A 27,564-nucleotide genomic window follows, 5' to 3' on the forward strand; every position below is an offset into this window, starting at 1 on the left:
CACTACCCTGCTTCACTTAGCCTATATTCCCCAGGATGGGTATGATGGGATGAGATGATCCAGGAGAAGCAACCTCAGAATGGGAGGTACAGCCCAGGTAGAGCGGTTGGCTGTGGCCTGGGGGGATTCATACCAACGAACTTGGGCAGACCTGTTACACTGCTGTATTCGTCCTTTTATAGCTGGTCTGGTGCCAGGTCATGACCTTTACACAGAGGGAACAGGGGCTAGTGCTCTGTAGGCCTCAGTGGCATACATCTCTACCCCAGTGGCCCTTATGTCACCTGCTTTTCCTTTCTTCCGGTTGTCTGTGTGTAGACAGGAAAGCCATGATGGAGAGAAAACACAGCAAGTACTGGAGAATCCCAGTCTCCCCGTCGTTGCTGCTACTTACTACAGCACACACTGTCTTCCCGCTCACAACACCGCTGTTCCTTCAGTCTCCCCCCATCCCACCCACCACCCCCACCCCATTCCTCTCTTTGCCTTTTTGTGTCTCTCTGTCTCTCCCCTCTCCCCTCAGAATCGCTTTAGGGTCCCGCTGAGGCTACTCAGGTTATCTTGCTATTCACGCCTGACTCAAATCTCGCCCAAGCTGCCGATGGCTTTGGCACCTATCCCTCCTAGACAGAGTGCCTCTGAGCCAACCTGGACTTTGGTGCTGAGAGAAAGCTGCCCTACGGTGTAGCCAACCGGAAGATTAAGGCTGGAAAAGTGTAGAGTCCCAAGTGTCCTGAGAATCTTTCCCGTCTAAGTGTAGATGCCTAAATTCTCCTGTGGGCGTGTCCAAAAGGGGCAGAGTGGCAGCAAGCCCACATCTGTCCGTGACCTGAGGTTCTCTCTTTCCTTGCAGACTAATGAACAGTCCTTGGGGGACGCGGGGCTAAGTGACCCTTTGACCCGAAGTTCCAAACCAAGCTCCAGAGGCTTTGCCGGATCTCAAGCACTCAGGCAGCATGGTTAGGGTCAGGGAATCACGTGGGCAGCAGCGGAGAGACAGGCACAAGCCTGCTAGGCGGGAGGGGTCAAGTCGGAGGACAGAGGCGCACAGGCTGGAGCCCAAGGGACTCTTGCCTATCCCAGCTCCTCTGTAATGGGGTGGAGGCGGGGCAGGTCAGGCTTTTTACACACCTGAAAAAGTGAGTAGAAACTGTGAAAAAGAATGAAAACCCACAAAGGCCTTGACTGCCTTTGTCAGCCCTTAGGTAGCCCTGGAGGCTCCGGAATCCTGGGCGTGGTCAGGAGGAAGGGGAGAGCAGTCCGTTCTCCGTGGAACAACAGCGCCCCCTCTGGCTGCAGATAAGCAACCCTTGCAGCTCATGGCCTCTTTTAAAAGCATCTCTTCTTCCAACCCTTGGAGGAAGAAAAAAAAATGTTTTAAAGCCTGCTTTGGGAAGGTAGGGGTGTGTTGCCTCATTCAAATTCTGCTCTGTGTATGCAGCCCCAAATATCATATGGCACAAACATGGCAAAGATTGTTGTGTCTTACATTGAAACATTTTAGAAAACTCAAAGACAAAAAAACCCACATCTGCTTTTTCTCTAACAACTGCAGAAGGTTCAGGTAAGTCTTGAACGATGGGTGGCAAGTCCCTGCCTCTGTGGTGGCTGCCTACCCAGGCATGCACACATGTATACATACATACATACATACATACATACATACATACATGAGTCTCCTACCAGGAAGGGATAATGGGGCCTCCAGGGAAGAAGACTACAGATAAGAGAGGTGTAGGCAGTAACCCCCACTCTGGCCTCGAGCCTGGGTGCCCTGGTGGCCCCCATTGGTGAGGGTCCACTGTCCCTGAGCCCCACAGGTCTCAGAGAAGGTCTACCTATAAAGGAGACCCCTATATAGTCTCCTATATAGTCCCAGTAGGTGATGACCATGTCACTCAGGGTTTCATATTCTGCTGTCTCTCAGTGCCCACCCACAGTGGTGGACAGCAAGGACCCCCACAGCTGTGCCAATTGGGCTGTAACCCATTTCATCCAGCAGCTGACAGTACCGGGCTGTGTTAGTTCAGAGTGCAGAACATGTGGCCCAGGGATAAGGTCTTGAGTGCTTTGAGTCTTGAAGGCTGTAGTTCAAATCCCCGGTGCTTTATGATTGGGGGGGCACTGTAGCCTGGGAACAGAGTTCCCTTGAGTAGAGGGCTGGGCTCGTGGTCTCACACTGAGTTTCTGGTTTTAATGGCACATTTTAACAGCAGTGCCAAGGTTTTGGCCCATGTCTCACAGTTACCCACTCTGATGGAGTCTGGGAGGGCTCACCCTGTTTGTCTAGAGTGTGGCTAATACATGGCCCAAAAGATAGACCCAGGCTTGGGGTTCTGCTGCTGCTTGGCCATACAGGTAGCATCTTGGTCACCTCCCTGCCATCCCATGGCAGCTCAGACATGGATTTGTGCCCTCTACGAGCTCCACCTGACAAAGTTAGTTTGAAAAGGGGTCACAAAGGCTGTAAGCTCCCGGGGAGACAACAAGTGTAGAACAGTGTCCCCTGACCTGAGGGTTTACATCACTATCAAGCGGAACTGGCTGCCTGCTACACACAGACTCCAAGGTCTGCCTGTTCATAGCTGAAGAGACAAGTCACACACTCTGCAAACTGCTTGCCCCCGTTTACTGTGCTTCCTGACATACAAGGGCTGTGCTACTGCCCAGTGTTTTTACGTGGTGTGTGTAGTTCCTGATGCCTCTTTAATTGGACAAGGAGTCTGTCCATCCTGCACCCCGAGGGAAGGTCGGAAGAAGAGAGATCTGGGATTTTCCAGACACACAAAAAGGCCACATGCCTTCAGAGAGTGCAGTGACAGGGAGCCCAGTGGGACAGGCATGGAATCCAAAGGGGGAGTGGCCCAGTGTTCGAAGAACCCACTTTGGGAGTTTTGGGGTTTCCGGAATGTCTTTAACTTTTCCCAGGGTGTGGCCTCTGGAGAGCTGCCTTTATTGCCGACACCAAAGACCCAAACCCTCTTCACTTCTTTGCGGATTTGCTGAACAAAGACAGGGCTGTTCTCTCTACTGCCTCAACTGTCTAGTGAACTTCCCTCCCAACTTAGAACATGATTCATCAAAGAAAATAATGTTTTCCATGAGCTACACTCTGTTTCCATGGTACCTCACTGAGGATGTTGGAACTAGCAGGGGTGCCTGGCAGGCATGCGGCCCCACCCACAGGCCCCACACAGGGGACTCCCCTGTTGCCCTGTCCTGGGCCTCAGCATGGATGGCAATTCTCCTCCATTCTGGAGAGCCCACATCCCCACAGTGCTGGCACACAGGGCCCTATGGTCTAGCTGGGGCCAGGCTGGGCTACATGCCTGAGGTACAGCATGGACAGAGTGGCTCCTGTCTCTTAGCTCCAGTTTTATCGAATGCCAAGTGAGTCACCTGGGCAGGGAGCGTTCATGGTGAGACTCACTCCTAGGGCAGGGCAATGCTGGGTGTCTGAGTTTCCAAAGCCACTGATCCGAGAGATGTAAACATCCCACCAGGGATGACCATCATTGGAGCCCTCAGCAACCACTTGGTACCAGTTGACAAAGAACCTCTCACTGGTAACCAGACAGGAAGGGCAGTGCTCTTCGGAAGAGCTTCACAATAAGATGTTGAGGAGACATCGATCAGCTCGTGATGAGAGAATAAAGCCAGACATTCCACATGGCAGGCTGGAGACACTATGCAAAGCTGTTAGCCCCCTTGCTGTCACCGATGTAAAAACAACAAGGTCCATCTCAGGGGATGCTAGTGAACAGGGTAACTTGGTAGCCTCTACCCAATTGTCATGCACGGTTACAGCCAGGAATGTCCCCTAGAGATGACGTGTAAAGTTATATCAGCCAGTGAGTCTACAACACAACAACAATCGGTGACACTTGGAGGTACAGCAGCAGAGTCTGGTGGATAAGTCACAAACTGTACAATAGCCCTAAGGCCATGAGACTAAGTTTGGTACGCCCTGGAGTGTAGGGTGGTACCGAACCCTAAAGGAGATGCAGAATGAAAAGGCATGGGGTCCCACTATAGAGCAAGCTAGGCGGGTCTTGATTTGCACAGGGGTGGTCTCTCATTATGGGGCAGACAGGCATCTCAGTGTTATAGGCAGTGCCTGTAAACCTCCCACCCTACCCCCGACTGTTTCTTGAAGGCAGAGCCCTCCATTGGTCCCCTACCATCCTCTGTGCTCAGAGACTCCAGCTGACATGGCTCCCGGGCTGCACATTAACCTAATTTATTTTTGTTCTGTTGTCTGAAAACTTGAGAATTTTATGTTCTGGTAAGAAACGGACATGGGAGCTCTGGTCGCGTGCCGTTGTTTGAAAGAGACACTACAAAACTAAAAATGAGTTGTGTGCACGGTGCCCAGAGAGACCAGCAAGGCAGAGCCAAACAGCCAGTAAATGGGTAACCCCAGGCCTCCCTGCCCTTCGAGGCTTGGCTGAGAGGCTCAAGGACACGGTGACACAGACACTGGCAACTTGGCCTGAGGGGCTCCAAGGCTGTTTGGGGCTGGCCCAACACCCACAAATCTGAGACTGGATATTCTGGGAACCCTGGCTGGTAATAAAGCCAGAAAATTCATGTAGCGCTAACTCTTTCCTCTTCTCTGGAGGAAAGAGAGATTTCCCCAGAAAAGCAGCTGACCCACGCCACCGGCTGCAGCACGTGGGTGTTCCCGTGGATCCTTGTCTCTAGATTTGGAGGCCCATTGCCAAAGCCTCATCCTGGGAGCATGACCCCGACTCCTGAGGACATGCAGAAGCAGGAAACAGACACTTTACTAGGCCACTCTACTAAGCCAGCTGGAGCCAGGGCTTATGCACACAGAAAAAGTATTCAGAGAGCAGGGCATCTTGGGAGCTGTGGGCAGAGGTCTCTGCTCTAATCTGGTTCTCTTACATATACCCCCAAACCCCAGTCCTCACCGCTCAATCTACATAGAGCCCCTGCTTGCCTGTCCTATCTGTGGAGGTAGAGGGGCCCAAGAGATACTCAGATAGCCAGGGCGGCTGCACAGGCCACAAGAGTGTCATAGTCCCTCTGTGCTTGCTGATGGTAGACTCTAGACCGGTAGCCAGTAGGCAGAACGGGTCACATCTCCTTTTCCACCCCAAGATCTCTTGCAACCCGTTGGTTCCATCAACTAAGTTTCTAATGCTCCCCCACCCCCCAAGTGGACAATGACTCTCTTCTCTCCGGGAGCAATGGACCTGACCTTGGGAGGGCAAGGTCTCTGAAAAGTGGGTACCCTTGACCCAGGGATATTCGAGAAATGTTTACATGCAAGGCAGGGGTTGGGTACCATGAGTAGCAGGCTCATGTTGAGCCCAGAATTGTCCAGTGAGCTTGCTGTGGGCTGCAGAGCCCTGGAGCACTGGGAGACATCTTTATACAAAGGATCCTTGCTCTCTGAGCCTTTCTCAAGGGACTCTCCATCCAATCGCCAGCTAGCATGGCTGGCTATGAACATAGTGGCTGGGGGCTCTGGTTCTAGACGGGTTAATCTTTCCTATTACCTCATACTGGCCTCCTGCCTGTAGAGAGAGCAACATCTGGCAGAGATATTTCTCCAGCAGAGCCTGGGCCTCTGGAGGAGCAGCCTGGCTCTGTACCAGAAGCCAGCTGCAGGCTTAGGCAGGACTCTAGGGATGGGGGCTTCTCGGGAAAGGACAGCCACAGTGCTGCTGCACCACCTGGGTCCCCAAAGCCCACCCTCAAGGGCCTGGAGATGACAGCCAAGCATTCCTGTGAACAAGAGTCACTTCCTGTCCTGCTAACCCTGGGAAGCTGCTGGCTGGAGCTGTGGTGTGGGGGCTGGGATAAGCAGCACCCCAGAAGTTCTGAGGGGCCAGTAGGGACAGAGTTTCAAAATGAGATCTACTATAAGCCCAGGACCACATTGAAGACCACCAGGTCTGGGGTCTGCCCTCCTTGTCTCTATCCCCCAACAGTCACAAAAGTATCCCCCCCCAACCAGAGTCTGTAAGTGATGCCCTGGGGATTAGAACCCCAATACTGCTCTCCAGAACATTCAGACTGCCAATCAACATTCAAAATTGCTGTCTTTCTCAATCAGAGGTAGTGGTGGGGGAGCTGGGGAGCAGCACCAAGCATGTGCCCTGTCTTGGCTCTGTAGCTCTGCAGAGCCCCTGGTACTTGGACTGTGGGTTCCACCGTACAAGCTTCACGCTGTCCTGTGATTGGTATTTCTCAGCTGCTGCCAAGACTCTTACAAGGAAAGCTGCTACAGCCTGGCCGCCTGAGTTCTACTGAGGACAAGCCCATTCAGAGGAGAAGTCTTCCTCATCCCACCCTGCTGCACACAGTAGAGACCAGGACACTCCCTCCCCTCTACAGGGAGCCAAGCAGGGGACTCCATGCCTAGTCTACTATTCACTTCATGTAGCCTGAGGATTGCCACAGCGAACAGCAATATATATATATATATATCTGCTAAGACCTTTGGTCTCTTTTTAGCCACACTAGGGTTTGGAGAATCTCCAGCATGGTGCTTCAGGGTGGCCTGGCTGGTAACCTTGTCCTCTCATGCTGCCTGGCCTCATCCCCCAACCATGGAAGCCCTTCGTCCTTGGTCCCTCTCTGAAGATGTAGAGGAGACCAAAGGACCCAAGATCAGCCAAGACAGCTGAGGAAACTTTCAAACACTTCTGAGTAGGGGTTATCTTTAAAGAGAAAAAGTATTGTTGACATTCATACGCCAAGGGACCCAAGAACAACCAGGACAGTGGAACAGACTGCATGCAAGAGATGGTCAGGGGTCTTTTCTAGCCTCTGAGGGACCAGGGACACTCAGATCTGGGTTGGTTTCAGCTCTGCCATCTACTAGTTCTGTGACCTAAGGCTAGAGAAACAAGCAAAAATTATTCTGCCACAGAACAATCTGTGTAACAAGTATCTGTCCAGGAGATACCCTTCTTGGTCAGTGGGAGTTTATGATGGGGTCAGTGTCAGGACAAGACAGTCTGAATTCATTACCAGGAGGCCGTCATCAACAGGTCAACATGCAGACTCTGTCCAGATGTGCTAGAACAGTGGTCCTCAACCTTCCTAATGCTGTGACCCTTTAATACAGCTTCTCATGTCGTGGTGACCCCCAACTATTAAATTATTTCACCACTACTTCATAAATGTAATTTTTCTATTGTTATGAATTGTAATGTAAATATCTGATAGGCAGGATATCTGATATGGGACCCCCGTGAAAGAATCATTGAACACCCCCTCCCAAAAGGGATCACCACCCACAAGTTGAGAATCATGGTTCTAGATCCTTCTGCCTGGCATCTGATTTCCAAAACCCCAGCTTCTCTGAGGAGGCCTCTTGCTGGTCAGATGTGCGCCCTGGGTCACATCTGGGGTTCCTGGGAACATCTACAAGCTCCCATGTTTTCTTTGATCTATCAAACCCTGGAGCAAGTGATGTATCTCACTGTTCTGTGGAAAAGGGCCTCGTTTTTGCTGCATGGTCTCCAGGGACTGAGGAAACTTTCAATCACTTCTGAGTAGGGGTTATCTTTAAAGAGGAAAAAGTATTGTTGACATTTGTATGCCAATGAAATTCAAGACCCACAAGAGTGAGATTCAGTTAACCCTGTTCAGGGGGTGTCTAGGATCCCTGGGGTATTGGATTCAGATGACTGGCTCAGATATCTTCTGCTCTGATTGGCAAAAGTCCCCCAAATTCAGCACTAGGACTTGGGGTACACATGGGCCCTGGGTTATTTATGCCAGTTTCCTCCCCAGCACAGACAGGAAATCTCATATTCTGGTAGTCAATGTTGGAAGAGAAGTAGACACACAAGCTCCGTCATGAGGGCAGGTCAGAATACCAACTGTGCTTTTGGTGGTGCCGTGTAGCTGAGGCCACTAAGGTGACCAGCATTTAAAGCTGGAATTTCTCTGAGAAGAGCTCAGGGATGAAGTCCAGGGAATCCTTCCCTGCTAGGGCCAGTAACCTCAGTGTCACAGATTGGAGTTCAAAGTCACCAGAATGAAAGTGCTGACTGGCTTTAAGTCTCTAGTGGTTCTCAACATAGCCACCCAGGCAGTGTGTAGCCTTCTGAGAGCCCAGGCCAGCAAAAGAGCATCATAGCTTAGCATAGGCAATGCATGGGGGAGAATGGGAACTGTATAGCACCCCGTTTTCACATCTGCCTCCGAGGCTGGGGGACCCTGCCCTCCAGCCTCCTCTCCCACAACCTGGAGATACATAGATTGGAAGAATAAGGCCCAAAGAGTCTCTCAGGGGCTGATATGCTGGGCTTGAGCGCCCTCTGCTGTCCATCTGGGTGCTTTCGCTAGATATTCATGGTGGAGAGAGGCAGAGCAGCCCCAAAATGGTAGTCACTATCTCAGGCCTCTGGCTTGCTTGGATAGATTGAGTCTAGGAAGCATTGAAGTCAGTGAAGGCACTGGGGGTGGGGGGTGGGGGGGAATTCACAATGTGTTCTCCATTTTTTAGCCCTACTGGGCACACTGTGGCCACCCTAGGTTGCCTTGTCTCGACAAGGGTGCAGGGAACTATCCTTCCAGAGACTGGCCCTGTCACTTGGTAGGCCTGGTCCCAGATGCAGAACAAGTGAGCAGCCTCAACTCTGTGACTAGCCCAGATGCTCCCATCCTCTGCTTGCCTATTCCAGAAGTGTCTAACCTTCCTGAAGTTGGAGCTCTCTGTAGAGAGGGGAAGGCCAATCTTAGGATATCTTAGTCCTAGAGATCCAGAGCCTGGCCCTATAACCTTGTGCCATAAGAGTGTTTTCTAGGAACTTCATGTATATCCAGACATTAGTAAGACCTCCTATGGCAACTCCTATTCCCAGAACTATAGTCACAACCAAGGTGAAGGAATCAGGGTTAGGGTTGAGATTATGTTAGAATCAGCTCTGATGAGCAACTTGTTCCTATCAGAGACCCCATGTGACAGAAACTACCACCAAGCATACTCCCAGGATCAGCTTCAGGGGCCAAGTCAGTGAGAAGGTGTCCACTGCTTCTTAGAGGGGCCCCATGAGGTGAGGACAACTCCCTCAATCTTCTTCCTTGAAGGCTCTAGGGATTCAAAAAGGCTATCAATGTCTCAGGGCCACAGGTTGGGACCTGTTCTTGCCCTTTATCTGCCTACCTGGTTCTGAGATTCTAGAGAGTAGAGGCCAGCAGGTAGAGACATAGGTAGGTCAACCCCTGGGCAACAGTGGCTATGAGTTCTTTGAGAATTCCCTGAGCAGAGGCTGTGATGGGAGGCTCAGCACTCAGGGTAGGCATGGCAATGCTTGGCTTCTGGCTGTATGCTGGTTCCTGGAGGATGGAAGTTAGCAGGGCCTGATACTGACTGCCATTCTTCCCAATTAGACAGTCAAAGATCACCAGCATCAGGACACCCGTTGTCATGGCAACCCTAGACACACTATCACCATTGGTGTTACCATTCATGTATGAAGTTACAGCAGCCGGAAGTAGAGAAAGCTACCCTTGTACCCAGATCCAGGACTTGGGTTCTCGGGAATAGAGAGATGCTGAGGTTCTAACAAACTTCACTGATAGGAATGGGAGAACTCTGGGGGGGGGGGGGCTGGACACCCACCATGTATCCTGTCTCAGACATCACAGTCTTCAGGAATTCTTCATGACATTACAACCTTAATAGGACTGTGTCCACCATTAACACCCTCTGAATTCTGCTAATTGCTAAATGCTGATTCTTTAGCCTGCGGTATCACTGCCATTGTCTTAATTTCTGTATATGTTTTTATTGGTTCGGGTTTGCAGTATTATAATGGAGTGGTGCTATATACTTTCCAGTTCTAATCCTCTTAATTTTACTTTTCTATCTAATCGCATTGGCTAGAACCTCCAGCAACACTAGGGATTCACAGTGCTAGGAAAGCGAAAGGGACTCCCCGCTCCCCTCTCTTGGATGCTTGCACCCATACTCTGGAAAGTCTGACCTTCTCACGGAATGCCCGGGATGCAACATCATCTGGGGCAGCCGCGGCTGCAACAGATGGGGGCATGACTGTGTTGACAAATCCCCTTGACTCATGAAATTGGATGCACGTTGTCACCCATGCTCCGAAGCTCTCTGAAATCAAACTCAGAAATCTTCGTGTTCTTCTAAAAGCTGGGGTGGGCTCCTACCCACCCATACTGCAGTGATTTGAATGGAAGATTAACAGACTAAGCCTATTACCCAATCTACAGAAAATGACCATAGACTACTGACATAATGTCTATGCACATCTCAACCTCCTCCCTCTCTAAACTTTTCCACCCACGGTATTCCCACTCTTTACTTTCTTTTAACCTATGTTCTACTATCCCCTCCCCCCTTGATGGTAACCTATCCTCTACCATGCCATTCTTTGTCTCCCTGTTTCCACAAGAGGCTCTCTACATTAGACACACCGAACTAAAGAGTCAAAACTAGAATCCTCATATAAGAGAGAACACCTGGTGGCGTCCATCCTTTGGGGGTTACCTTATTCATATTTTTTTTCAAATTCTATCTATTTCTGTCCATGATTCCATGATTTAGTTTTACTTTAAAGCTGAGTATTATTCCATGGTGGATATGTATATATAACATCTTTATCATTCAGTCAGTTGGGCACTAGTTTTCTTCTGTTTCCTGACTGTGTGGAATAGGACGGCAACAAGCAATCTTCATCCCTGCATCTCTTGTGGGCAGGACAAATTTGCTGGTGTTTTACTGTGTATTTTTGCATCAGTGTTCATAAGGGAGATCGGTCTGAAATTCTCTTCCTTGGTTGAATCTTTGTGTGGTTTAGGTTAACAGGGTGACTGTGGCCCCATAAAATTAATTTGGCAATGTTCCTTCTGTTTTTATTTTGTGGAATAGTTTTAGGAGTATTGGTATTACTCTTCTTTGAAAGTCTGGTAGAATTATGCACAAAAACCATCTGGCCCTGGGCCTGTTTTGGTTGGAAGACTTTCTATTTCCTAAGGAGTTATGGAACTGTTTAGACAGCTTACCTGCTCTTGATTTAACTTTGGTAAATGATATCTATCCAGGAAGTTGTCCATTTAGTTTAGACTTTCCAATTTTGTGGAGTACAGGTTTTTGAAGTAAGACCTAACCAGTCTCTGGATTTCCTCAGTGTCGGTTATGTCTCCCTTCATCATTTCTGATTTTGTTTGGATATTCTCTCGCTGCCTTTTAGTTAGTTTGGCGAAGGGTTTAATCTATTGTATTAATTTTTCTCCAAGAAGCAACTCTTGGTTTCATTGATTCTTTGTATTGTTCTCTTATTTCTAATTGATTAATTTCAGCCCTGAGTTTGATTTTATTCTCCTGTCTACTACTCTTGGGTGTATTTGCTTCTTTTTTTTGTTCTAGAGCTTTCAGGTGGACTATGAAGTGGATAATATGAGACCTCTGCAGTTTCTTTATGAAGGCACTCAGCACTGTGAGCTTTCCTCTTACCACTGCTTTGATTGTGTCCCACGACTTTGGGTATGCTGTGCCTTCATTTTCATTGTATTCTAGAAACTCTTTTTCTTCTCTTTGATCCAGTGGTCATTGAGTAGGGGGTTGTTCAGTTTCTATGAGTTTGTAGGATTTCTTTCTGTTGTTTCTGTTGTTAAAAGTTCAGCTTTAATCCATGGTGGTCAGATAAGAAACAGGGGGTTATTTCATTTTTATTATATGTGTTGAGGTTTGTTTTATGACCATGTATAGGTCAATGTTGGAGAAGGTTGCATGAGGTGATGAGAAGAAGGTATATTCTTTTGTGTTTGGGTGAAATGTTCTGTAGATACTCAGTTATTGATTTGTAACATCTGTTAGTTTCATTATTTCTCTGTTTACTTTCTGTCTGGATGAACCGTCCACTGGGGAGAGTAGGTGTTGAAGCCCCCCACTATTACAGTGTAGGGTTCGATGTGTGATTTAAGCTTTAGTAATATTTCATTTACGATTGTGGGTACATTTACACTTGGGACATAGATATTCAGAATTAAGACTTCATTTTGGTAGATTTTTCCTTTGAGTATGAAGTGTCCTTCCCCATCTCTTTTAATTAATTTTGGTTGAAAATCTATTCTATTGGATATTAGAATAGATAGCAGTTTGCTTCTTGGGTCCGTTTGCTTGGAAAATTGTTTTCCAGCCTTTACTCTGAGATAGTGTCTATTTTGTTGCTGAGGTGTATTTCTTGTATGCAGCAGAATGATGGAACCTGTTTACACACCCACCCTGTGTCTCTTTATTAGGGAATCGAGTCCATTGATGTTGAGAGATATTAATGACCAATGATTGTTAGTTCCTGTTATCTTAATGGTGGTGGTGGTGGTGGTGGTGGTGGTGGTGGTGGTGGTGGTGGTGTGTGTGTGTGTGTGTCTGTGTTTATGCTTCTCTTCCTTTTGTTTCCTAGTGTTGGGTTATTTATTTCCTGTGTCATCTTGAGTGTAGTTACCCTCCTTGTGTTGGAGTTTTCCTTCTAGTACCTTCTGTAGGGCTGAGTTTATGGATAAATATTGCTTAAATTTGGTTTTGTCATGGATTATCTTGGTTCCTCTGTCTACAGTGATTGAACATTTTGCTGGGTATAGTAGTCTGGTCTGGTATCTGTGGTCTCTTAGGGTCTAAAAGACATCTGCCCAGGCTCTTCTGGATTTTAAGGTCTCTGTTGAGAGGTCAGGTGTAATTCTGATAAGTCTGCCTTTATATGTTACTTGGCCTTTTCCCTTACAGCTTTTAATATTCTTTGTTCTGTATGTATAGTGTTTTGATTATTATGTGATGGGAGAATTTTCTTTTCTGGTCCAGTCTATTGGTGTTCTGTAAGCTTCTTGTATGTTTATAGATTTCTCTTTCTTCAGGTTAGGAAAATTTTCTTCTATGATTTTGTTGAAAATATTTTATGGACCTTTGAGTTGGGAATCTTTTCTTTCTATTCCTATTATTCTTAGGAATAATATTCTTAGGTTTTTTCATGCTATCCCAGATTTCCTGGATGTTTTATGTCAGGAACTTTTAAAAAAATTTTTTTATTGGATATTTTATTTACATTTCAGATGCCATCCCCTTTCCCCAATTCCCCTCCCTAGAAAACCCCTATCCCATGCCCCCTTTTCCTTTTTGCTTTTATACAATTTTTTAAAATGTTAATCAAAGGCTTTGTAAGTTTGGTAATGCTCAATCAGAAGTGTAACCCAATACCCAACCTAGATACATTAACTATCTTTGACTGGTGGAGACACGTGAACATCTGCCCCCTCTCTCTTTTTCTCTCTCTTTCTCTCTCTCATCAACCAGCTTCTCCTCTCCTTCTCCTCCTCTCCTTACTCCTTCTCTTCCTCTCACCTTAGCTCCTCCTACATATCACTCTTCCTGTTAAAATAAAACTTTTCTCGCAAAAATGCAATTTTATACCAATTTGTACCGAACTTTTTAATTTAACATTTTCTTGACTGATGTATTGATTTCCTCTATTGTATCTTCTACACCTGAGAGTCTCTCTTCCATCTCTTAGATTCTGTTGGTGATGCTCATGTCGGTTGTTACTGCTCTCTTCCCTAGGTTTTCCATCTCCAGGATTCCCTTAGTTTGTGTTTCATTTACTGCTTCTGTTTCCATTTTTAGGTCTTGAACATTTTTGTTCACTTCCTTCACCGGTTTGATTGTATTGTGCTGTATTTCTTTAAGGGATTTATTTATGTCCTCTTTAAAGGCGTCTGTCATCTTTATAAGTTTGGATCTGAGGCCATTTTTCTGTGCCTCAGCTGGGTTAGGGTATCCAGGGCTTGCTGTAGCAAAATAGCCAGGCTCTTGTGGTGCCGTGGCTGACGCTGGTTGTATTCTTACTCTGGCCTTTGTCACCTTATGGGTTTTGAGGTTATTATAGGTTTAGATGCTGGTTTCTGAGTTGGGGATGTTTTTTCCCCTTGTTTTCTGTTTCCTCTCTGTCTTTCTGGCCTGAGTGGCCTGCAGTTCTGGTGATTAGTGAGTCTTTAGGTCTAGCAGGGTGTCTCCCTTGTGGGTTTTGTGGCCTATGTGGCCTCTGGTTTTGGGGTGCTAACCTTGCCTCTGCAGTCCACAGAACCAGTGTGGCCTGGGGTCCCTGGTGATGGCTTCTTGGAAAGCAGGTAGAGTTTTGGGGCATAAATGGAGAACAGGGTTGGGGTACAGTTGTGATGCATGAACGGAGAACAGGGTTGGTGTACAGTTGTGGGCATGAACGGAGAACAGGGTTGGGGTACAGTTGTGGGACATAAATGGAGAACAGGGTTGGGATACAGTTTATCTCTGTTGCGTGTGCTTTCAGGAGATGTCTTTGGAGTTTTAATACAAAGGTTATAGCATCTTGATGTTTCCTCTTCCTCTCTGTCTTCCCTCTCCCTTCTCCTCCTTTTTCCTTCTCTCCTCTTTCTCTCCTTATTTGTGTTCTAACTTTAGAAATAGTTTATGTGGTACACTTGACTCAAATTGGTTCATCAGTAAGTACCCATGTAAACTTATTTAATATTAAAATAACTTCCGATTCATAGTACTCAAGTCTAAGAAAGAATTCAATTTGTTGGTAAGAATAAGCAGCCATGTTTTCAGGACCGGGAACATGTTTTGCTTTTGTTGTTTCTAGATATTCAAAATTAAGTGTCCATATTTGCCATGTTTCCTGGGATTTCATTAAAATGTCTTATTAGGGATATTTTTTCTAATATGGAGAAGAACATAAGACAAAATGTATCCATCAGGAGGAAGAGATACAATGTACAAAGCTACAGATATACAATGTAGTTTTGATAAAGAAGGTTAGAGAGAAAAGAAATGATTTAGCTGAAAGGGGGGATTTGTGTGATAAAATAAAATGTTGCCCAACAGGTGTTTTTTGTTTTTTTAATGAAAATGGGAAATGGAGATGAATGTAATGCAGTTGACTATAGTTAGTGGTTATTAAAAATTCCTTCTGAAACCTAACTTGATGATTAGATTTCATGCCTAGATTTCCCACGGAAGGGTGTAAACGAGTCTCCTGCTCGGTTTATAGTTATACGCTGAATTGAAGTTTTCCTTTGTCAGAAAGTTACTGCCTAGGGGAAGAAATGGTCCATTAGAATTATTCCCGTTTTAGAAATTGCTGGTGAACTGTGTAAGTATTGAGAAATTCATCTTACTAGACAAGGTTTTAACTCCATTTGTAAAACTTGGCCTTTTGTGCAGGATTTTCATGGTGCCTACAACCTCCAGGCCTCTGGATTGGTTGAATGGATGAATAACACTGTTAAAAAAAAAAAATCAGTTGGCAAATTACCTGATGTTTCCTGTTTCCTTAGCCAAAGACACTGTCCTCAGTTCTCCTAAATCTAAAATTCACTTCTCTTGAAAACATCAATTATCTTCTTATACGATGCTAGCTAGATGAGCATCCCGTGAGAACAGACGATGGCTGAATAGGCTTCTGCTAAAGGAAGATGTGATATATATATACATGATTGTAAAGCGCTTAAGAAGCAGGAACTACATATTCAAAATTGGTTATGGAGTCTTTCTATAGTGAGTGCCTATCATCAGAGGAGCCCCCAGGAGGCGAGGCGGGGCGGGGCGCGGGGCGCGGGGCGGGGCGCGGGGCGGGGCGCGGGGCGGGGGCAGGGCTCTGTCTCCACCTTAGTCTCACTGGGAAGCTTTAAATGAACAAGAGAGCTTCACCAACTGGGAAGTGGGGTCATGGGAAAAAATGGAGTCTTCCACCTTCTCAAGAAGGCATAATTTTTCGAATGTTCTATAATTTAAAAATTTATAGTAGAAAGTATTTATTTTTTAAATGTCATAGGAAAAATAATTTTAGACGTGACTGAAAACATCTGGGACTGCACTTAAAATCTGATCTCTTAAGCTGACATCCTGAGGCAGTAGTCTCTGAGGTTGGGGGAGGGGTGTTCCCTGTTAATGGACTCAGCAGCAGCTGTTTGGAAGGTTCTGGAAACCAAGTAAGTGGAGAGCATTTTGCTCACACTTCTGTGTCTGCCCTCAGCATCTCACTATCCGTTGCTTCTGTAACAGCTTCTGGTCTGGACGTCTTGCCTCAGCTTTCTCTGTAGTGCAATGGCCTGGAGTACAATGGCCTTGAGGTTGCTCGGAGCCCAGGGCCACTGATTCCCACATATGAGGCAGGTACCATCTTGATGTGAGAGGATTCTAGGAGCTGCTGGCTATAGCTGGACTGGCCACTAGCCTCCCCCATCCCAAGACTCCTTGTGGATTCACTTTCATTTGCTCTAATGAATTTAGGATAATTTCTCAATATTATTATAATTTTTTATTATTTTAAACAATTTTAATTTAAATACATTTTGATTATATTTTCCCTCCCCTGAGTCCTCCCAGGTCCTCTTTCCTTCCCTATCCACCCAACTTTATGTACTCTCTCCCCCAAATCGAAGAAAAACTCAATACAATGATGAAATCCCTCAAACCAAGGAAACAAAATAAAACCATGCTCCAAAATAAAAATAAAAAACAAACCCCACCAACTGTAACCAAATAAACACACACACACACACACATACACACACACATACACACACACTTACTTGTGGACTCCATTGTATGTTGGTCCTGTACGTGAGGCCTATCCTAGAGTGGTTGGCATACCCAATGTCAGTCCATTGGAGAAAACTGATTTTCTCTCTCCCAACAGGTATTAATAACAGTTCAGTTGTCAATCTTTACCCTAGAGGCCGGGTTTTTCATTCATTCATTCATTCATTCATTTTTAAATGTAACAAAACAAAATATAATAAGACAAACCAAAAACTATCACTTAAGAGTGCACAAGACCAGTCAACAGAAGGAAAGGAGCCAAAGAGAAGACACAAGAATCAGAGACCCACTTGTTTGTTCAATCAGGAGTCACATAAAAACGCTGAACTAGAAGCTGTATTATGCACACAGAGGACCTGGTGTAGACTCACACAGGCCCTGTGCGTGCTGCTTAGGTCTCTGTGAGCTCACATGAGCACGCAGGCCCTGTGCGTGCTGCTTCGGTCTCTGTGAGCTCACACGAGCTTTACTCACATTAAGAGGGTCTTATTTTCTTTGTGTCCTTCTCTGACTCTTACATTCTTTCTACCTTTTCTTCCACGTGGTTCGCTGAGCTCTGAGGAAGGGATTTGATGAAGACATCCCATTTAGGGCTGAGTGTTCCAAGGTCATTTTCTGCACATTGTCTGGCTGTGTGATTCTGGTTTTACTTTCATCTGCTGCAGGAAGGAAGCTTCTCTGATCATGGCTGAACAGAGGCACTGATCTACAAGTACAGTAGAATGTCATTAAGAGTCATTTTACCACTACATTTTTCTCTTCCTTTTCTCCTCCTCCTCCTCCTCCTCCTCCTCCTCCTCCTCCTCCTCCTCCTCTCCCTCCTCTCCCTCCTCCTCCTCCTTCTCCTCCTCCCCCTCTTCCCCCTCCTCCTTCTCCTCCTCCCCCTCCTTCTCCCCCTCCTCCTCCCCCTCCTTCTCCCCGTCCTCCTCCCCCTCCTTCTCCCCCTCCTCCTCCCCCTCCTTCTCCCCTTCCTCCTCCCCCTCCTTCTCCCCCTCCTCCTCTTCCTCCTCTTCTTCTTCTTCTTCTTCTTCTTCTTCTTCTTCTTCTTCTTCTTCTTCTTCTTCTTCTTCTTCTTCTTCTTCTTTCTCCTTCTCCCCCTCCTTCTCCCCCTCCTCCTCCCCCTCCTTCTCCCCTTCCTCCTCCTCCTCCTCCTCCTCCTCCTCCTCCTCCTTCTCCCCCTCCCCCTCCTCCTCCTCCTCCTCCTCCTCCTTCTTTTTCTTCTAGACTAGTAGTATTTGGTTTTCTCCTAGGTCCCCAGGTCACCTAAGCAGTGCTGGGTATGGGTTCCATCTTGTAGAGCAAGCCTTAAGTCAGATATTGGTTGGTTACCCCCACAAGCTTTGTGCCACTGTTGCCCTGCAAGGAAGATGCCATTGGAGATAAATGGTTTGTGGTGGCATTGATGTTTCTATTTCTCTTTTGAGGGTGTATGTTCTTGTTCCCAAGATGCTGGAACACAGGGGTGGAGACTCTATATAGACACTGGCTTGGCATCTCCATGTTCAATATAGGTATTTTCTTCAGCAGTAGTAGAGTCTTGGGGTCAGTTTGTGGAGAGCAACTTACAGTCTTGGCAACAGCCTGAGTTGTCTGGGGATTCCTATGTGGCTTCTTTGGCCAACAGCTCAATGAGATGTAACCCAATCCCAATATAGAATGTGTCTTGAGATGACAAGAGATGACCAGTTGGGATTCTGTCTCCCCCATTACTTGGTGATTTGGTTATTTCATTTAGAACACACACACACACACACACACACAAGTCTCTACTGCATTAGGTTTCCAAACCACCTCTCAAGTGCCCCAAATTTCAGCTGTCAATTCCTGTATTTCCTCCCACAAACCTCTCTGTATTCTCCTTCCTCACTTGATCCTCCCATTCCAGCCCCGCCCTCGTTTCATCCATATTTACCTACTTTGTTTCCTTGTCCTAACAAGATCTATCTGTTCCCTCTGGTCCCTTACCCTATATCTTCCCTCTGTGATTCTGTGAATTGTAGCTTGGTTATCATTGACTTAACAGCTAATATCCACATAGCAGCTAATATGTAAGCATATTAGTCTTTCTGGATCTGGGCTACCTCATCCTGGATGCATTTTTTTTTCCAATTCCATCCATTTGCCTGCAAATCTCATGTCATTTTTTATGGCTGAGTAATATTCCACTGTACAAACATACCACGTTTTCTTTATTCATTCTTCTGTTGAGGGACATCTAAGTTATTTCCAGTCTCTGGCTATTATGAATAGAGCAGCAGTGAATATGGTGGATCAAGTGTCCCTGCCGTAGGATGAAGCATCCTTTGGGCATATGCCCAAGAGTAGTATAGCTGGATCCTGAAGTAGACCCATTGCCAATTTTCTGAAGAACCACCGTGTTGACTTCTAAAGTGGCTGTACAGGTTTGCACTCCCACCAGCCGTGGAGGAGTGTTCGCCTTCCACACCCTCGATAGCATGAAGTTTTTCTTGTTCTGATCTTGGCCATTCTGACAGGTATAAAAAGGAAATCTCAAAGTAGTTTTGATTTGCATTTCCATGATGGCTAAGGATGTTGAACAATTATTTAAGTGTTTCTCATCCATTTGCATTTCCTCTATTGAGAATTCTCTGTTCAGATTGCTCCCCCAACCCCCCACTCTATTTTAAAATGTGCTATTTGGGTTTTTTTTTTTTTAAATATCTATCTAGTTTCTTGGGTTCTTTATATATTTTCGTTATCAGCCCTCTATCAAACATGTCGGTGGTAAAAAAAAAAAAATTTCCCACTCTGTAGCCTGGCATGTTGTCCAGTTGATGTTATCATTTGCTGTGCAGAGCTTATCACAGCAGAAGCTTATCAGTTTCGTGAGATCTCATTTATTAATTTTGTACTTTAGTGCCTGTGCTAATAGCTTTCCGTTCCGAAAGGCTTTACTTGTGCCAGTGCATTCAAGGCTATTCCGCACTCTCTCTCCTACCAGGCTTAGTGTATCTGTCTCTTTTGGAAGTCTTCGATCCATTTGGAGTTGAGTTTTACGGAAGATGAGGAGTATGAATCTATTTGCAGTCTTCTGTATGCAGCTTAGTCAGCACCATTGGTTAAAGATGTTGTATTTTCCCCCGGTGTGTATTTCTGGCTTCTTTATCAAAAATCAGTGTGGATTTATGACTGGATCTTCAATTCGACCACTGTTATGTTGCTAGTCTTAGATCTCTAGTTTTTTGAACAGGCACTTAGCGCTATGGCCTTGCCTATTAGAACTGCCTCCATTTTGTTCCATAAGTTTGGGTATGCTGTATTTTCATTTTCGTTAGATTCTACAAAGTCTTTAATTCCCTTCGTAATCTCTGTCATGACCTGTTTTTCACTCAGCAGAGGGTTGTTTAGTTTCCGTGAGTTTGTAAGCTTTCTTGTTCTTGCTGCTGTCAGCATGCAGCTTTGATCCGTGGTGGTCAAGACAGGATGCAGAGTGTTATTTCGATTTTATTGTATCTGTTGAGACTTCCTTTGTGTCTGAGTAAGGTGGTCAGTTTTGGAGAAAGTTCCTTGAGGTACAGAGAAGGAGGTATATTCTTTTGTGTTTGGGTGAAATGTTCTGTAAATAAACTAGGTCCATCTGGCTTGTACCATGTTGACTCCAGCACTTCTGTTTACTTTCTGTCTGGATGATCTGTATATTGGCACAGTCAGGTAGGAAAGTCTCCCACTATGAGGATCAGTACATAATTTAAGACATAGCTTCATTTTGTACAAACGTGGGTGCCTGCCTTTGTGTTCGTCATACAGATATATGAATTAAAATGTCCTTGTGTTGGATTTTTCCTCTGAGTATCTAGTGTCCTACCCTACCTCTTCTGATTTAAAGCCTATTTTGATAGATATTAAAATCTCTACCCCAGCTTGCTGGGAACATCTTGCCAACCTTTACCCTGAGGTGATGTGTATCATTGATGTTGAGGTGTGTTTCTTGGGTGCAGCAGAAGGATGGATTCTGTTTTCACATCCATTCTGTTAGTCTGTGCCTTTTTGTTGGGGAATGGAGACCACTGATGTTAAGAGATATTCTTGACCAATGACTGTTGATTCCTGTTGGTGGTGGTGGTGTGTGTATGTGTGTGTTTCTTCTGATTTTGCTGGTCTGAGATTTTTATTTATTTTTATTTTTATTTTTATTATTTTTATTCATTGTCTTTACATGGTTGTAGTTAATGTCTTTAAGTTGGACTTTTCCTTCTAGCCCCTTCAATGGGCTGGGTTTGTAGATAGACGTTACTTAGATTTGGCTTTTAGCATGGAATGTCTTTTTTAGCATGGAATGGAGGTCTTTTATTTTTTCTTCTTGGGCCCTAGAGAAAATTCCAAGGATCACGACAAGTTCCACCTGCCTTGGGATCTGCCGTCATGTTTCTGTCTTCTTGTCAAGTGTGATGGGTTGGGTAGGTACGGTGCAGAACCATGATAGGAGGCCTCACAGGGAGGGCTATGGCTAAGCTTGGTGGGAACACAACCTAGAGCTCAGGACCTGGAGCTACGGTGCTAAAAATAACCCGGGAGCTTGTGGCAGAGGCTCTGGGCATACTCCACAAACATCCCGAGGGACTTTGTGTCCAGGGCCTCGGCTGCTATTGACTTCAGCTGGTGGCATCCAGAACCATTGCAGAGCAGGACATGAAGGCCAGAGGTGATCACATACCTCAACTACCACAGGACCAGCCAGGAGCTGAGTGCCACAGCTGTCCTTCAGTGGCCCATGACAGTACACAGAAGGCTCTTGGGGACATGAAGACAAAAAAGATACCTTTCCATAGTGTTATAGAATCTTACAAGTTGAGTCCACATGAGCCCAGCTGTCATGTGGTTGTATTCTTGAGGGCCTAGGAAGTTAATTCTGTTGCCAATGCCTGGGAATGCAGCCCTGTTCCCTGCCATTCTACGTCTTTAATGCTCTTAATTCTCATTATGCTTCAGGATAAACTATATACTATTTACTATGAGGAAGCCTACCTTTCCCTCCTGTATACGGTCTACTAGCTCTGTTAGAGAAGACTGCATACAATCCATAAGCTAATGCCATCACAGCAGCTAGGCAGACAGTGAGGGTCAGGAAGGACACACAGGTGACAGGCCACATCACAGGTGTGCCACTATGGATCTAGGAACCCATGCTCCTAGAGACAGCAGCCTCAGGCGACACCGCCTTCTCCAATATGGTTTTTGTTGTGGATTTTTGACTCAAACCTAGAGCATGCCACATGCTAGGAAAGCACTGTACCACGAAGCTGTATTTCCAGTCTCCCATAGGTCGTTGCGTCCCGCCTGGGCCAGGTACAGGAAAGAGGTTAGTGGAGGTTAGCCATTTTCTAGCTCAGCAGCCTTCTAGAGCCTGGGACCAAGTGGCCTTAAACTTGTTTCTCATCAGAGGCAGCGCTCCAAGTGAAGTTCTAAGAGCACAAAGATGAGTTTGGTCCCTGTTCCTCTCAACAGTACTCTGCTGAAGGCTAGAAGCAGCCCTGCTCTGTAGCTCCCATGGTGCTGGGATGGATGACCAGCTAGGGGACCTTGCTTCTGGATCCAGAGGCCTCAGTGGTAGGAAGGAAAAAAAAATCCCAAGAAACCTAGGGTTTTTTTTTTTTTTTTTTTTTTTTTTTTTTTTTTTTTTATATTATATGCTGTAATTGTATTCAAGCATGAAGCGATATAGAACCACCAAGAAAAACAGCTGTCACGTGTGGTCATGAGATCAATAAAAGCTGAAGAGCCACTGATGGGCCAGGAGCAAGGAGGAGTTAGCTCATGGAAAGCTCTGATCATAGAGAGGAGACCACAGGAAACCGGGAGAGAAAACACCCACTGAGAACTGGGCAATTGGATTTTAAAGTTCTAAATAAAAAGGAAAAGGCATATTTCTAACAATCCCAAATTAAAATTGTAGATAAATACACTGTTCTAAAGAGAGAGGAATACTAGAGAGTTCAACGAACTGCATACATTTTACAAATAATATATATGTATATATATGTGTATACACACACACACATATATACGAAATCACTAGGTATAAGTATTACATTTAGAACAATGTATTTAATGTATGGCTGGCATTAGAATTCTGTAATTTCAATGAAAACTGAAATAGAGGGAGTGTGACATGGGACATATGTGACAAAGTAGCTTAAGTTCTAAGATTATAGCAAATATATTAAACTTTCAGTGAAAACACAGAGAATCTTGACCTTAAAACCAAGATCTAATGATCACTTGGAAGAAAAATCCTACCTAAGCCACAAAAAGTTGAAAATAAAACTGGACGGGAATAAGATAGTGAGCAATTATCCAGCAGCATCTAATGTAGTTGGAACAGAATTTAGAATTAAGAATTCTATGTGGCAGAGATGCCTGAATATTCCATGGGAGATAGAGGACAGCGTGAGTCTCTACCCTGTGCTCAAGCTGTAGTGAGGTGACAATACTAGTCGTCAGCATGTGGCACACCTGTGACTACGGGACCCTCTTTATTTCCTGACGTTTGTCATTATAGCCTTCAAGTCCCTCTTGCATCTGGGCAAGACAAACTGAAAACCTGTGTGTCTTCTGTGCCCTAGGGCAGTGGTGCTCAATCTTCTTAACGCTGCAGCCCGTCAATACAGTTCTTCATGTTGTGGTGACCCCCAACATAAAGTTATTTTCCTTGCTACGTCATAACTGTAATTTTTGCTACTGTTACGAATCGTAGTGTGAGTATCTGACATGTGGGGTATCTGGTATGTGGTCCCCGTGAAAGGGTCATCTGACATCCCCCTGTCCCCAGGTATCAATCCACGGGTTGAGAACCACCGCCATAGTGATCAAACCTCATGTAACCTCTGCCTCTCTCATAACCAACAGAGGCCACTTTCCCTCTGCTCGTTCCACCTATCTTCAGAGCAGCCCAAATCCTGTATGACATACCCACCCTCTATTTCCACCCATTGGCTCAGTGTGCCCGTCTTAGTCAGCTTCCCTGGTCCCCTTTAATAACCTAATGATTGAACTAGGCTCACTTGGGAAACCCAGGATTATCTCCCTAAAGTCAGCTGAGCAGAGACATTCACACCTCTGGCGGTGGGAATTACCCCAAGGTCAGGTCATCATTCTGTTCCCAGAGAGCAAGTCAGACAAAAATAACCAAGGATGCTCAAGACTTGACCAAATGAGGTTGACTTTCTCAGCAAGTGTGCAGAATGTCTGTCTGTCCCAGCAGACGGAAGATCCGGAACCCACCGCAGAGCTGGCCACAGGAGACGGTCCCAAAGTGTCAGGTTTAGGAGATGACAGATACATAATGCGGCAACACTCAGATCAGTAAGGGAAGCTCGTGCGTGAGCAGTTAACGTTTTTACTGAAGGGCCTTTGGTGAGTGGGACTCTTGAGGGAAATGACGAACGCCCAAACTGAATGATCACTGCCGTGTCTGAATTCACGGGCCACAGACAAATAGTAGTGTCAAGAATTTGACAGACAGCCTTAATAAGCCAGGGGAAGACTGAGTCTCAGACACCAAGTGATGGAGGGAAGACCAGTGAAGCAAAACAAGTGCCAATTAGAGAAAACATACTGACAAAAATTAGTAAAGTGCAGAATAGGTACCGTTAATAGCAAAACCCAAAGGTGATACTTTGAAAAAAATCCACAGGATATATTGATTTTTGACAGTACAGAGGAGAAAGGTTTATATACAGAGGGTGAAAACAGAGAAGCAACGATAGACGAGCGAGCTGACAAAAGCTTGCCCGAATTGGCACCCCCGGGAGCTAACAAAGAGATGGCACTTGCTCATGAGATGGGATCGACTTGTTTTTGCCATAGCAACGCAGCCTTTAAGCAACCCAACAGATCATGTCTTTGATGCTTTTGCTTCTGAAACTTGTTCCTGTCAAAATAGCTTTGGGTGATGCCTTTTATTATGTTTGGTATTATTTTTATTATTTATGTTGTGCATTTTGGGGTCATTCTAAGATGTGGTTCGCCTGTTTTTATGGCAGTGGTAGCAATAATCAGCTTGGATCTTGGCAAAACCTGTCCACCGGGTGATCTTTGGTGATTATTTGACACGGCTCTTGACCAAGTCAACTGTGTACCTGGCACCAAGTACTGGGCCTGCAGCATGGTCTCCCTAACCCATTATCGGGAAGACATCTTACTTGTCCTTCCAGGTTGAGGTAAAGCTAGGTCAGTCAGAGCTGGCAGAAGATGGCTTCAGGGCTCCTGGCAGGCTGCCTGGCTTGCACATCTCTAGTGCTGGGGCCAGTCTGAGGAGGAGAGTTGGAACTGCAAGTCTTGGGGGAGTTGCCTGATGTCCAGATGACATGGGCCATTCCTCAACTACCCCAAGTCCCATAGCAGAAACACTGTCAGGTGGCACCGAGATCCCATTACCATGGCTGCATCTCACCTTTAACATACGTCTGGGTCTAGTAAACTCTATGGAACCACATTCCCCTGTGATCCATGACACAGATGCTGGGATGTCTCGACACGAAGGAATGTAGGCTCACGCTCCTGCCTCTGATGCTTCCCCATCCTTGCCTCTCCTGGCCCTTGAGGCATGGGTTGTGTTGGGTGTAGTTTTAATGCTACTGCCTTTGCACGGGGAAAGCTGCCACACCGCCAGCCCTACCTGGCTTCTCTTGAATCTGAGGATAAAAGATACACACACAATTTTTCCTTCATAATTTGCCCTTTTGGCACAATTGCTGGTCACTACTATCTCCCCCCCCCCCCAAGCATGCCCTTATCAATTTATTAACTCAGTCTCTTCTACCTGCTCTAATCTTATCTGGCCCCTGCCAAACATCTATGACTACTTGCCTGCAGTAGTGGCCCCAGGCCTCCGGCCCCTCCTGAGACCTCACATGGCTGCTGCATTCTTCTTGTTCCAAAGCGTGATGAAAACCTCCTCTCCTTTCTCATATCCCTTTGCCCTGCCTCCTGGGACCTGGAAGTCCCACCTCTACCTTCTGCCTAACAATTGGCCCACAGCTTTCTTTACTGACAAATCAAGAACCGATTGGGGAATAGGACCCTGGCATTGGATCCTTACTTTACAAGGTTGGGTTTCTGTTTGTAGAGAAGACCCAAGTCTATTTCACCAAGCACACCTACAGCCTGGCAGATACCAGACCTCCTAGAGTTCCTGGAGGTGTGTGGACGATGGTGAGAGCCAGCGCCCACACGCTCCCTGAAGGACATCACCACCTTCACCAGATAATGAACAAGAAGCCAAGCAATTTCAGCCTAGGGTTGAGTGGAGCTTACTCCATGGCCTGGCTTACACTACATGTGCCCCTAGGTATGTGCTCCTTCACCTGACCAAAGGGTACATGCCCACCTGACTCCTCACTTGCCCAGTGCTCCATCACCTTTGGGGCCTCCCTTGGGCTCCATTTGATCCTGTACTTTCGATGCTCCTATGCCGTTTGGGGTTTTTGGTTTGTTTTTTTAAAAAACTGTACTTACAAAAAAGCTATTCTTTCTTATGGTACTCCCAGTTGACGGGCCTAGGGAAAGTCTTGCCTTAAGGAAAGGTTTGTGTCCTCTGAGTCCTTGTCATCCCTCAGACCTGTGTCTGGGTACAAGCAGGTGTGGGATTAAATTTTTGCTCTAACTTGCTGGGTGTGAGGAGTGGCCATGGGGGCTAAGCTCCTGTTTGCGGCTACACTGTGCAGTGTCCATAGCAGAGGGCAAGGAATGCATCTAGGCAACGACATCAGAGACTCCTGGCTAAAATACAGGCCATGTGCATGGGGTGCATCTGCTTTGTCTGTCTGGACAACAGGAGGGAGTCCTTCCTGCCAAGGTGGATGCTGCATACCCTAGCAGGTCACTATACTCATAGGCGAGGACAGGTTCCGGGACAGATGGCATACACTGGACATCTCTACCCCTTCCCCCAGCCTGAGCTGGTCTCTGCCATGCCATTCTTGCCAGAAACTCCAAAATCAGAGGCAGCAGAGCCCTTGGAGCTGGGCCAGGGGCTACAACAAAGTTGTGCCCTGGGCAGTTACACCTCTTCTTACTCTCAGGTTGGGTACCGGTGCGTCTCACAGGTTGGTATGGGCACCGAGGATAGGGGAGCAGAGAGAAGCCAGAGCCATGGGAGAGGAACACGACATTTATTGAACTGATGGGTGCAGATGAACTTTCTGGCAAGTCCTTGTTCTTAGCCATCTTGGAAGACACCTGGGGGCCACAAGTGCCCCCTCCCCGAGATATCCCAGTGAAGCCAGGGTCCCACCCCACCCTCTGGCACTCCACTCTGCTCCTTAGATACACGCCCCCCCCCCAAGTCCTTCCTCTTCCAGACACTCCTAGGTTGCAAGAAAAGTACCTCTGATCCCTGCGTACAACCTAGGGTGGGGATGAGTCAGTAGAGTGGGCGAGAGGGGAGGGTCTCTGAGAACAAGGACAGCAGGACATAGGGGGTGCTGTTAAAGCATCAAACCAACTTTTAAACAGACAGTCACATGGATACTGAGGGATACATCTCTGAAACATCACATTTGGGAATACGCTGAGCGTTAAAGTAAAGAAGCCGCATGGCATGCCAAAGTGTGGAGGCTACACTAACACGGAGCGCACAGGGCCTGAGTGGGCAGACACGCACTATCATCTGCTTGTAAAGAAAACGCTCTAGTCATATCTGCAAGGAAGGACAGGCAGTCTGTACAGTGTGCCAGCTGGTGAGGCTGCGGGCTGGAGCCATCCGATGTGTGCAGTGGAGGATCTTGGGTAGGTTAGAGTGCACCCATCCCGGTGACCTCAGACGTCAGCCTGGAACAGACAAAGGCACGAGAGACACGTCATAGACTTCTTCTGCGATGAGATGGGGGGTGAGACAGTGTGGGTGGGGAGCACCTCTCCATTTCCAGGGGATGAGCTCTTCCAGGTCACCTTTCAGTGGCCATGAGCTGGAGGACCCACCACACAACAGGCAGAAAGCCTGCCAGGTCAGCTCT

At 46.5% G+C, this 27,564-nt stretch overlaps 1 protein-coding gene across 13 annotated transcripts in view; it reads right to left on the minus strand.

Moving 5' to 3' along the window:
- Nucleotides 1-26,702: 26,702 nt before the first annotated feature.
- Nucleotides 26,703-27,564, minus strand: part of Pcbp3 (poly(rC) binding protein 3) — a 194,131-nt gene continuing 193,269 nt past the window's right edge. For all 13 annotated transcript variants that reach the window (XM_034524895.2, XM_034524891.2, XM_034524885.2 and 10 more), the window contains one exon: nt 26,703-27,379. In XM_034524895.2, the coding sequence (XP_034380786.1) occupies nt 27,343-27,379 (37 nt within the window). In that variant the 3' untranslated portion in view covers nt 26,703-27,342. The remainder of the gene's footprint in view (nt 27,380-27,564) is intronic.

The sequence above is a fragment of the Arvicanthis niloticus genome, chromosome 20 (genome assembly GCF_011762505.2).
Source record: "Arvicanthis niloticus isolate mArvNil1 chromosome 20, mArvNil1.pat.X, whole genome shotgun sequence".
Lineage (NCBI taxonomy): Eukaryota > Metazoa > Chordata > Mammalia > Rodentia > Muridae > Arvicanthis > Arvicanthis niloticus.